A 12,914-nucleotide genomic window follows, 5' to 3' on the forward strand; every position below is an offset into this window, starting at 1 on the left:
CACGTTTGCTCAGCCATGTCTTTGTCCAAATACGTCGTCGCATTTGTACTTTTTAGGGCTTTCAGCACACAAAATTGCACAAATTGCCAAGGCAGCGTTTCTCTCTAGTGAGCTTCATATTCCTCTTCTGCTCGTTTGGCTTCTGAATAGACAAGTCCGACTAGCGCCATCTCACTGCAGAGCTGAGTCCGATGTGGTTTTTAGACCTACAGAGTGAGCAGGTCGTCCCAAACGCACAGAGTGAGAACATACATTGTGAGCTGTGAACTTTTAAACCATGCGGTTTTGATGCACAGTTTAGGCCTTTCTTGATTTTATTTGAGCCTTGTTTCTATGAAGTTCCATGATTCTGTCTAATTGATCTATTCCTCATTTCTTGTTTCATTTTACAGAAATCCAACACATACTTTTAGTTTCTGTCAGAACAGGCCTCATGTTCTTGAATACCAATAACAGTATGCAGTTCCGTATTTTTTTTTCAGAATGTTGCCACTTAGCCCACGCTGTCCTTATTTTTAACCGGAAACCCCAAATGAAAATGACCTGGGGATTTCTATATGACTGATAAATGCAGCTAGTTATCAACCAATCAAAAAGCTGGATTTTGTGTCTGGGTAAAGCTAATATTTAATGTGTCTGCTGTTAGTCTGCTATTTAGATAAATAACAAAATAAAGTTACTCTTTGTGCAAAGTTTTAAATCTTCACTTGATTAATTGTTTATGTGTAAGATCTTTTAATGAAAAACCTATTGTGATGCCTAGGTTTTATCAAGAATTAAGGAACTTTATTGTCATTATGTCACCATAATGAAATTTCCTTAAGACTTCTGACTCGGTAGGGCTTTAGACAATAGGTTCATAACAGAAAAGCACCACACAGGACTTCTATTATAATTTTATTCCATTTCAGATGTCTTGTTAAGGTAGGTATTCCGACATAATTTGTTTTCCGTGCATCAAGAAGACAGATTCAGCAGAAAGAGCTGAGACTTTGTCTTTTTACACCTTCGTTGTTTTCCTATCTGCTTCTTTATTGAAAGAAAATCATTTTAATTTGCTAGAGTTGTAAATAAATTGTAACTTTAGCAGTATTTGATTTATTGCATACTAAATGTGCTTCATATGGAACCAACAAACTGAACGATGGAGAATATTTATCTTTTACTTTTTAACAAATCCACATCTAGTAAATTGGAATTGAGGAGCAGTCAATGAAGCATAGAAACAAGCTCTGCATTGGATGAAGCTTGCTTATTCGGATGAATAAAGCATATTATGGAAGGATATTATATAAAGGATATTATGTCAATATGCTCTAAAATGTGTTTAAGTAAGCTAACATCAGCACATATTCACTTCAGGCAAGATGAAGTCCATAATAAACACTGCAGCTTTACTATTCTCCATGGTTCTGCTCCATATGTTACAGACTTTATTCTGTGAATAATGTAGCTTACTTACAGGTTTGGGTAGTAAATTAAGTTACAAATACAGTTATACAGCTACCCTGCCTGCTACGGTAGATAAAAAAAAAAAAAAAAATCCAGATAATATTAAGTCTGTCATGCAGTTAATATCTGGTTAAAAGATTGTGCTGTGTGTGTACACCATCACCATATTGTCTGTGGTTAGCAGCAGGTTCAGGAGGGGATTAATTTGTTTTGTGAGGATTCAGGTTTTCATTCATGAGTTGTTGCTTTTACATGTAAGGACTGAAACCTATAAAGTATAATTCAAAATTTTGCTAAAACATGTGATGACACATTGAAATCTCAAATCCTGTTTGTTACAAAAAGCCCCCTCATTGGAAAAGCATGCTTGTGTACGTGCATTCTGCAGGAACTGTAGGCCTCTCATATTTATTGGGTTGCTAACGCCCACAGCTTCCATCCTCTGCTATCATACAGTTAAAACCACAGGAAGCTGTTACGGAGTTGAGTGCTTGTTTACATGTGATTTCATTTGAACGAGCCAAGCGGCGGTGACGCTTGCCTTTAGGTTTTCTAACAATCTGTACTGATTTTGGGACGACCACCGAACCACAATGACGACCATTTTTGCCTTCTTCTGTCTTTTGAAAGGTATGTAGTAGTGAGTAGTAGTAGTGACACGTGTTAATGACTCATAATTAATTTGATAATAAATAATTTCCAAATGTGTAAATGAAGACCAATGTAATAGCATATTATTTTCACAGTAACGTTGGCACTTGCTGCTGAGGTCAACATTGAGGGAATTGAAGGAGGAGATGTTTCATTCAAATGCTCTCACAAACTGGCAAACAACAACAAAAAGTACTTCTGCAAGGATCCATGTAACAGTAAAGACATACTGGTTACTGTTTCACCTGGTGAGAAGGCAGAGTCTGGAAGGATAAATCTGGTGGATCATGAGGACGGTTCCTTCAAGGTTACCATCAAACATCTTCAGGTGTCCGACTCACACGTGTACTGGTGCGCAGTGATTAGGTCCATGCGCAACACGTTCACATCTGTAAACCTTACAGTACATAAAGGTACATATGTTACTTCTTCAGTTATAGCCAAAAACATTGATGTTATGTCTGTATCTGTTACTGCTTGTTGTTGTTAGTGGAGGATTTGAATGCCTATGTCTACGAGTATTTTCCTTTTAGCAAATAAATCACATATTAAGTAGAAAATAGTCACCTTTATAGTATTTGATAGTATATTTACACAACTGTGTACTATAATATCCACTGGGGTGCCCCTCAGTTTTATTAAATTATTTCCAGATAACTTAGATAAACTTATATTTTAAAAAGTCATCAACTCTTTGTGGCAGAGTTTGGTTGCTCCTTTAAACTCTTTCATGATCAACCAGTCAGCTGTAAATATGTTAAAAAAATCAGTTCTGATGGAAATAATCTTTTTCAATCTATGGGAACAATTCAATCCATTGTTTAAAATTATGATTTATTTCGTCAATCAAATTTATTACTTCAAATATATTATTTTACTATTGATCTCACTGTGGTTTATTATATAATCTTACAAATAGGTGAAATACACATTTCACTACTACAATCAAGAGGAAAGAGGTTCTTAATAAGAAATTATTGTCCAAAAATAATACTTGAAAAGTAGATGAAACAATGTGCTCAGCAGTCTAAACTTTATTTATTTAAAGATATATGTGGGTGTTTGTTTAGTTTTTCCCAGATTCTGAATGGAAAATTTATTTTGTGATTTTGTATCTCTGCTTCTTTTTGTATCTCTGCTTCCGTCTCCTTGAACCCCAGTCGGCTTCGGCAGATGGCCGCTCACACTGAGCCTGGTTCTGCTGGAGGTTTCTTCCTGTTAAAAGGGAGTTTTTTCTCCCCACTGTCGCTACAAGCATGCTTAGTGTGAGGGATTGCCTTTGAGTCAATGAGTCGATGCAATCAACTGGTCTTTAAAGTGTTCTCAAATTAAGCTATGGGGTCACCTGTCCGTCAGAACCCACTTTGGACCACTTTAGATTTGGTTCACCCACAGTAAAAGGAGAACATCTTGACGTATCACCTTCAGTCCTGTCACTTTGAATCAGTCTGAAACAGAATTTCTAAAAAAATAAACAGATCTGGCAGGGCAATATGATGCATGTTTCCCCAATGGAATAAAAAAAAAAACAAACAAAAAAAACAAACAGACGCAAATTATTACAACTGGATTGAACTGGCTGATCAAGCAATCCTGGTTCAGTCTGGCCAGCACAACTTATTTATAGATTCTTTTGTCTGTCTTCTGTCTTTACTCTAAAAAAAACTATGTCGTTCTTTTCAGCAGTGTTAAAGACAACTGTTCCACCAACTGTTTCTTCCCCCTGGTTTCCAGACTCAACCACCTCAACACAGATGACAAACAGTGTGGGGACAACTACAACCAGAAACATCTCAAATGGTAGGAATGCCTTTCCTGTCCTATGTAAGTCCTTTAAGGTCAAAACATACATCACCTTATTCTTCATCTATTCCTACAGAGATAAACAGCACCGGCAGTGTAAATAGCCTTAGCAGCAACCTTGGTGAGTATCTGTTTAGACAGTTATCATACAACATGTGCATGAGCAGAATCAGATAACTTATTCTTTATCTTGCATCTGATCAGGCCCCATGCTGGGTGCTGGGGCCGTGACCGCTGCTACTCTCATAATCTTCATACTGGCTGCATGCATCAGGAAACGCAGAGAAATGTCAAAACCTCAGCTTCAAGTTTGCTCCAACCACAAAGACCCCGGGAGTAAGGTAAGGATGTTTCCTTACAGCATCTTTGTCTTGGGTCAGCCAGAGATTAATTCTATACAGCAGATTAATCTGTATTGACACAACGCTACTTTCTTTTCCTGGTTTCAGAGGTGGAACATTTGAAATGGGTTTTTCCAACAGCAACATTGCTTTCTGTTTCTCTCTGTCTTTGTTCAATATGTGAGAGTTTTCGCGTAGGGGTTCTTTACTGTCACATCTCCTGCCTGTGTCAGGTTGTTAAACCTGGAGGAACAGTTTGACATTTAAGAAAACAAATGTGCTAATTTACCCCGCGTCTAACGCTGTGAACATACATTTCTCTTACACAGGTGTTATACTTGAGGGACAGTTTGACTGTTTAGAGAAACAATCTCTGTTTCAATCAGTCTTGGCCTTGCAGAGCAGTCTATAATTAGCCTAAAGGGAATATATAATTTATTTGTGAAAATCTTTATTCAATTTTGGTCAGGAATAAGGCTATTTGATAGTTAAATAAATACGTCTGAGTACGAAACAAAGAGGTGCAGTAAGCCTTGATAACAAAAGATTATCTCTAAACAAAATCAAAGATAGGAGTGGAATGTAGGGATGAGTCAGCAGTTCTATTGTGAAGGCACTAGTGGCCTTTGGTTGACATTTTGCTCACAGTAATGGGGTTGTGGGGGTAATGTAGTGAGGGTCCATAAGCTGGGATTTGAATCCAGGACAGTTGTGTAAAAACAGAGGACATACATTAGGTGGTGCTCTATCCCCGCACACTGCTGCAACCTCTTACAGTCAGCAGTTGTACGAACTCTTAAGGGAAAGATATTTTTGGCAACTGATGGACAACAACACTTTCCAGCAGAAGGTGAGAGCATGTATATATATAGATATATATAGATGCTCCCACCTTATGGTGGAAAGTATACATACATATATATATGTATACTTGTATATATATATGATCTTGCCATTTTCCTATTTCCATGCAAAACTAATGTACCACCTGCAGAAAATAACATTAACTTCTCTCATTTTGGATTTTTCATTTGATTAGGTAGATTATAACTGTAATACAAAAACAGGTGTGTGGTCCATAGCTTCATCACACCATTGTGTTTTTAATGGCAAAGCCGTCTTTCCTTATAGGCATGATGGAGTTTTCTAATGATATTACCACTTGTGGCCAAAATCCAGAACTGCAGCACGATTCTGCTCGTTCTCATAGTACTTGCTCGTACATTATTGTCTGAGGTGAGCTGGATGCTGGTCGCTTCTTTGTATCCACAAAATCTATATTGAATATTACACTTTGATTTTTGTTGATTGGACCCATTTAACATGGACGTGCCTAACATCAAATTCGCAGAAACAGCGTGTGAACTTCTGACCTGCAGAACAAAAAAAGGCAACAGGCTTATAGATGCATCGGCACTGAACTACTGAGTTATTAAACAATGTTCTAGTTATAAAGGGTCAAATGAAAAGGCTATTCTAAAGATATTTTTCAGTAAAAATGAACACAATGTAAAAATGGAGAAGCTAAAGTAAGAGAGGTTAAAGACAAATGTGGAGTTCAGCTCTACTTCCCTAATGTAAAAAAAGAATTAAAAAATTAAAGCGTTCTAAAAGATTTTCAAAACTTCAACATTGCTCTGACTTATAACAGCTAGACAAAAATTGATGGCACCTGCATGGGAGTTTTACACCTCCACCATCAAAATGTAAGACCAATACGGATCAGTTGGTTTGCATGATTTCCTCCTCAGTGTGTGGGTTCTCACCGGGTACTTAGGCTTTTTTCCAGCAGTCCAAAAGCATGAGTGATTGGTGTCTCTAACTTGTGCACATGGTTGTTGGCCTTGTGGGCCTCTCTTGATGAGACGGCGACCCGTCCACAATGAAGCCCACCTTTAGCCCATGGATTACTGAACATAGACCCCAGCCTCCCTGATGGAAACGTGGTTATAGAAAAGAGACAGATGGATGGGAATCCCCCATGGTGTAGTGGTTTACATTTTTTGACTGCCATGCTGGAGACCCAGGTTTGAAATCCAGGGATCTGGCGTCAAAACTTGGCCAAGTCTGTGACAGAGGAACTGAGAGTACAAAAGGCTCGATGAATGATGGCCTTTCTTTTATTTTTTCTACTACTTTCCTACTTGGACTACCAGTGTGAGGTAACAGCAAAACTCTCAAGGTAGACAGAGAATCAGCAGCCAGCCTGACTTGTAACAGTTGTCTCTGTCTGAATCAGACTCCTCTGCATTGCTTTATTAGCCAGAAATCTTCAACTCCAACATCTTCATTTCCCTCTACTCCTTCCCTTCCCTGAGAACATCTGTGAACCTCTGAATGTGCAGCTGGTTGATGATCGTTTAATCGTACTATAAAAGACAATGGCCTTCAAGACATTGCTTCATAGACTTAGTTTGCACACACTCACATGCATGATGGGATAGTGACATCAGTGAATGAACATAGATATAAACATATATCACCACCCATACCGCTTTAACTCTTCTTGCACACTGCTTTCCTCTTTGTCTCATGTCTGTTTTTGGTCTTTTCTTGAATGGTACTGAAACTCAGTTTCACCCTACTGGAGAGCTACTGGGTGACACATATAGATATTTGGATCCTGCATTGGAGGATTCTGCGAGAAATCCATAGTCCATATGTTGGTTGCTCAGTTGTCACAGAGGCTGCTGCTGAAATAAGCTTTGCTAAGCTCAAACTTACCAGACATCAAATCTTCTGTGGACTTTCATGTATATTAGTCAGCCCTGAAGTGTAGTAGAAGTGTAGAAGAATTCGCTGAAAGAAATGCTAGGAAAGTACAGCTTAAGCAGGAAAGGTTAAATTGTGGCATAGTTTCTCTTCGTTGTGGTTGTAGTAATAGAAATTCCCACTAGAGGTCTGCAAAAGCATTAACAGTTTTGCATATATTATATTTGCATAGATATTTCAAATGTCTTTGTTAATGTTTGTTTATGATTATTTCAAACACTAAATGTAGTTTAAGTATAAAGTTACTGAGTGTTGTTATCAGTTATATATGTAAGACTAATTACCATGGTTATTTTATACCCATTTAATTCAAGGCTTCTTTAGTTTGTAGTAAGGTAAGCTATTGTTATTGATTTCAAATTTATATGTATTTTGGTACGCATCTAACATGGATTATTTTTTTATCTTACAAATTAAAGGCAGTAGTAGAAACAATGCTATTATTTTTCTTTAAATTGCCAATTGCTCATTGAGTACAAGTCTGGCTCTGTTTGATGGAAACAAAAATATGCCCACATCATAGTATAAGCTTTCTATGCATTGTAGAGTGTAACCTACAATGCATACCAAATTATCATCTGGAACATTGCTTTGGGTATGAGCAAAAAATTCACAAATGCAACATAATAAAAAAAAAGTGATATTTGTTCAAAGTTTTAAAACTTACTGTCTGCTAATTTTGTTTTGTTCATTTTAGGTGACTGAGATTAAATGTTGCGGCAAGGGAGGAAAGAGTGATAAACATTCATCGGAGGGAATAGCTGTCACCATTGACCACCTACGGCCGACTTCCACTCAAGGACTTTTTCCTCCGATTTATGAAAACCTTTCTAATTCCACTGGTGCTAGTGGAACAAGACATTTACCTTTAGATCAGCAGAACATTGAAGATATTAACGAAAGGATCTACATCACACCTTTACCTTTTGCAGCATCCGAAACTACAGACAGAAAAGACAGAATTAACCCAACAAGAAGAGAGACAAGGAACCATATAAACACTGTATCTGAGTCTGTCCCCTCTGAACCACCTTCCAGATCGCTATGGTTTGGTTTAGATGTAACTCAAATAAATTTAAGGCCATAATATATTTGTTTTTATCACAGAAATATTAGCAAGACACTTTTTAACAACACTTTGGTTAGTTTACACACTATACTGAAGCTTTAAAAGTAGATACCTACAAAATAAAATATATACTAAGAGTTGTAATGCAATTAAGAAAGCAGGAAAAAAAGTGAGTGATGAAACTTTGCTTCATTAACTGTTTGGAAATTTCATGGTATAATAAAATGGTTATGCAAACAGTTTTAAAGATTTTATGGTAAGAAAAGCAATTTAAGAATCAAATAACACTTAATTGAAGCACTCCCTATACATAATTCACAAAGATTTAATAGTGAAATGTTTCTTGTCATCTTAGTTTAGCAAAAGAGTTGAATTTCTATAAGTTTTATAAGTTGCTTCAGGATTTCTAACAACTTTTGCGACTGTTTATATATAAATGTAATGTATATACCTGAGGTGAAGTGTCAGAATGTGTACATATGTTATGATGATTGTGATTGTTTATTATCATCATTGAGTGAATTATTGTTTTTCACATTAAAAGTGTTCAAAATATTAACTTTCTACATAATTGTAATTTTTTGTACTTCAAGCAAATATATTTGGAATTGTCCCCTGGTTTATAACTCTGACTTAAATATTAACTTTATTGTTCAGCCATATAGCTAACATGCTTTAGTGAAATTATTTCCTCTTTTGATCTTGGGCTTTCCCTTCACTATCAGCAATAAAGCTTGAAATGTACTCATATGAAATGAAAACAAATAATTGTTTTTTTTTTGTTTTCTTTAAACATCAATAGTCTCTGTGACATACACGGCACACCTTAACGTGCAGATCCCACAAATTGCTGCAAAGCTGTGCCTGAGCATGTAAATTAGATTTAGATCTCTAGACTTTTACTAGGTCAATATAAAACCTCTTTTTTCCCTTGAGTCACTCAGAGTGTCAGGATTTGGTGTTGGATTGAGGACCCAAAAGTAGAGGCAAGTAGGCAGAGGTGAATTTAGGTGGGTTTAATGAGGTTCACAGGAACAGGCAGGAATAAAAAAAATCCAACAAAATAACAAACAAACCAGAACCAAGGAGACATCAGGGGAAACCAAACTCTAGGAGCCAGGGAGAGACGAGGTAAGCAGACAGACGTTAGACGAGGAACAGGAACTGAAGAGGGAGGGCTTTTAAAGTGGACAGAGACAGAGAGAGGGCTAACGAGAGGATTGGAAACAGGTGAGGACAGAGCAGAAAACAGAGCTAGGGATAGAGGACACAAGAGGGCAGCAGAGGACAACAAATGGAAAACCTGGAAGACAGGAACTAACAAGAAAACAACAAAATAATAATTAAACACCAAAACAAGGAGCAAAGTGGGAATACTCTAAATAAACATAACAGCTGATCTGCTTTGGATCGTTACCATGCTTTAACAGTTTTTTTAAACAGGCCTATTTGGTTTAGATTTTTTCAATTTATAAAATAATTTCCACTGAAACTCATTTTTATTTGTTTTTTTCATCAATAAAGAATAACAAAATTAGTGATGACTTCATACAGCTTTACAGACTTGCAATACATAGCTTTTTAAGGATAAGAAAAGATGGGTATTCCTTACTGAACAACACAAAGCAGGCATTAAAAAATGAGTATATGGGAATTAATGGAGCCCCACAGACAGTGGTACATAATTGGTGCGTCCAAATGAGCAAATTCAAAACCAACATAATGCAAAAATCAAAAATTATGCAAAAAATCAAGGTCAGGTGTTATTTTAAAGAAATGTATACTTTCCACGTTGGTTAATGTTATTATAGATAGAGCTTAAAAACATTATAACATGATGTGACATCAAGGTAATTTTAAACAAAAGAGAACCACTAATATCTCTCCTTGTGGACAATATGTTAAAGTGCCTTCATTCTACGTTTGGGCCAAGATGAATAAAAAAAAGTTATCTAATTTAAGAAACAGACAATCTAAACACCTAAAACTTTACCAACATACATAGAATATTTTTTTATATTATTATTCTACAAATTTGTCCAGCAGATGGTGCCCCAGGCAGCCACCTGTTTAGCGTTGGGTCCGAGTGGAACTCATTTCCAGTGCTGAAGTTTCACACCTCAGATAGGCCCACATAAGATAATGACCTAATATTATTAATAAAAAAACATGTAATTGTAAGCTTACATGTTAAATAGACAATATCACATTGTCCTGTAAGGCTTTAAATTAAGTGTACTTTTCTAAAATACTACAGTCTGTGTTCTGGTGATCCCCCACCCCCACTGCCGGTCACACATGTTACTAGCCTAGAGCTTGTTTTACTAAAAAAGTTGCCAATCTTTGTACATTTAGCTAGCCTGACGTAGTCCTACTCAATTCTAGTCAGAATATGAGTCTGATACTGCTCCATTGAGCTGTGATTATGGGGCGTGTTTTGAACGAACCAGGAAAAAAAATGCCTCTGCACTCAATTGGATAGACCTACAACCAATAAGAGCAATGGAGTGTGTGACGTATGTTAAGCGATGCATAGTTGTTGTCAACAAAAATCAAAGCGTGCAGTTGCACGCCTAGAATAAGAAGATGAGCCTTGATCGCGTTTCTCTGTTCCTCTTTTAAAATTAATTTGCTGTCGATATCTTCTAGAACAGACCTAATAGCAGAATCTACTCACCTCAACTGTCCGGCGGCAGCCATTGTTGTTGTCACCAAAGCGCCCTTTGGTCACGTAGTTGATTACGTTACTGTTGATCATCTCTCCATCATCGTATAAAGTCCGCCCTGACAATTTGATTGGATCGCCAGAGGGTGGGCGATCATACTCGCGCTACTATGGAGCAGAGCCAGACCGAACTTCCCGACCTCAAACCTTGTGGGCGGGACTAAGTTCGGAATGGCACCCAGGCTAACATTTAGCAGCGTCTGGTTCCAGAAAGTTTCTCTTTCATTTTGGTTTTCTCCACTGTACCCTTGCTCCTTTTAGTATCCAACTTTTAGACACCATTTGCCGACTGAGTGCCCTGACGTGTTATATCAGGGTGCTCATAGGGAAAAAAAGCTGCCAGTGCAGGCAGGTGTGCTAACATTGCAAGTAAGCCATTCATGGCTGAAAACAGCATAAAAAAAACAAAAAACATAAATAAATCAACTGCCCTTGGGGCCCAAAATAAAACCGGCTTACTCTGAATTGTCCAGGTCCTCCCTATTAGCCACTCCGGGCCTGGTGTCAATCTTAAAAGAGGAAATGTCATCTTCCAGCCGGCCCTGGAAGATAGACCCCAGTTGTAGCTTATCAAGTACGAGCATGTTTTAAAAAGTCTCTTCAGTGTTTTCAAAGCAGCAGAGCTTCTCTGCCATGCTATGGCAAATTAATGTTTGCCACGTGGTCCTAGTGTTGTTCCCCTGGGCCGTGCATCTTTAGCTGTCATTTTTTACTACCTTCTAGCTATTTGTGGCAGTTGAAAGTGAGCTATAAAGCATTCTACTGTATCGTGTTAATATCTGCATGTACCAGATATACCAGAAAAAAATGTATTCTTTTGCTGCAAAATCTTGTCTAACAGATTCAAATTACAGTAAATGTCCATATAGAGAGTTTATTGTATGTCTGCTTTGGTCTTCTTGAATCCGAGTCAGCCTCAGCAGATGGCTGCTCAGACTGAGCCTGGATCAGTTTCTTGTTATTAAAAGGGAGTTTTTCCTCTCCACTGTTGTTACGTGCATGCTTGTTGTGAGGGATTGCTCCAAGGTCAACTATACCATTTAATTAAATGTCTAATGTTGTCACTTATTCCTCCAGGAGGAGCAGTTACTGCAAAGTTGATGACTCAGAGCTATCAGCTGGTTTTCCTGAAATAGAAAACTGTTACCCTTTCTGTATGATTATATTTGAATTGAATTGAGTTGAATTGCAAACACATGTCCACTGGTGCTATATATAAATAACCTGAACTGAATTATCCTATAAGCTCAGCAGTAACAGTTTATAAAACCTTTCCCTCAGTTTTTTCCCCCCGAAAGAAAGAAAACAAATATTTTGATACAGCACTAATGACTTTCCCATCTCAAAGCCTACCAGAAACACAAGCCGACTAAGCCATTTTTACCAAAAACCCTCAATTAAATCCTTATGCAGAATCCTCCAAAAAAAGATACTCATAGTTTATAAAGGTATTTCCCAATTTTTTTTTTTTATCAACAAACACAAAGGACCCAAAGGTGGTAGAGAATGACTGAGCCAAGATTCTGTTGACTTCCAGATACAGACGGACCGAATGGTAATGCCAAACCAACCAGACATTGTGGTTTATGGACAAAAAGCAGAGGAAAGCCATTGTGGCAGACATAGAAATACCAAGTGACTGCAACATCAGGAAAAGGGAACACGAGAAACTAGAGAAAACCAGGGGCTCAGAGAAGAGCTGGAGAAAACCTGGAAGGTCAAGGCGTCAGTGGTACCTGTGGTCATTGGGGCCCTCGGGGCAGTGACCCCCAAACTGGAGGAGTGGTTACAGCAGATCCCTGGAAATACATCAGATATCTCAGTCCAGAATAGTGCAGTTCTAGGAAAAGCAAAGATACTGTGCAGAACCCTCAATCTCCCAGGACTCTGGTAGAGGACCTGAAAAAGGGAGACCTCCCACGCGGGTGAGGAAGAGTTCTCTTTAAGAGTTCTCTATAATTTTCTATATTTATATATATATTTGATGGATCTAATGCTGAGATTAAGGAGGTTTAATTAGCTAGGTGTTTAGTTGCTTAAAGAACTGCTGTCATCCAGTACCAATGTTTTTGCAGAATTTCTATTGTTTCTTTTTTTTTTT

General features: G+C 37.6%; 1 protein-coding gene across 1 annotated transcript; it reads left to right on the top strand.

Moving 5' to 3' along the window:
* The first annotated feature begins 1,977 nt into the window (after positions 1-1,977).
* LOC119798043 lies at positions 1,978-7,849 on the top strand. The gene is made up of 6 exons (XM_038307388.1): positions 1,978-2,082; positions 2,199-2,516; positions 3,787-3,903; positions 3,983-4,027; positions 4,181-4,247; positions 7,717-7,849. The coding sequence occupies exons 1-6, from the start codon at positions 2,046-2,048 to the stop codon at positions 7,718-7,720; spliced, it is 588 nt and encodes a 195-aa protein (XP_038163316.1). The 5' UTR covers positions 1,978-2,045; the 3' UTR covers positions 7,721-7,849.
* Positions 7,850-12,914: the final 5,065 nt, after the last annotated feature.

This window comes from Cyprinodon tularosa, unplaced genomic scaffold, assembly GCF_016077235.1.
Source record: "Cyprinodon tularosa strain WSP-4 unplaced genomic scaffold, ASM1607723v1 ctg608, whole genome shotgun sequence".
Lineage (NCBI taxonomy): Eukaryota > Metazoa > Chordata > Actinopteri > Cyprinodontiformes > Cyprinodontidae > Cyprinodon > Cyprinodon tularosa.

Coding starts and splice junctions, on each gene's coding strand:
- LOC119798043 (XM_038307388.1), top strand. CDS start 2,046: ATGACGACCATTTTTGCCTTCTTCTGTCTTTTGAAAG. Junction 2,517..3,786: donor AAACCTTACAGTACATAAAG/GTACATATGTTA, acceptor CGTTCTTTTCAG/CAGTGTTAAAGACAACTGTT. Junction 4,028..4,180: donor TAGCCTTAGCAGCAACCTTG/GTGAGTATCTGT, acceptor TGCATGCATCAG/GAAACGCAGAGAAATGTCAA.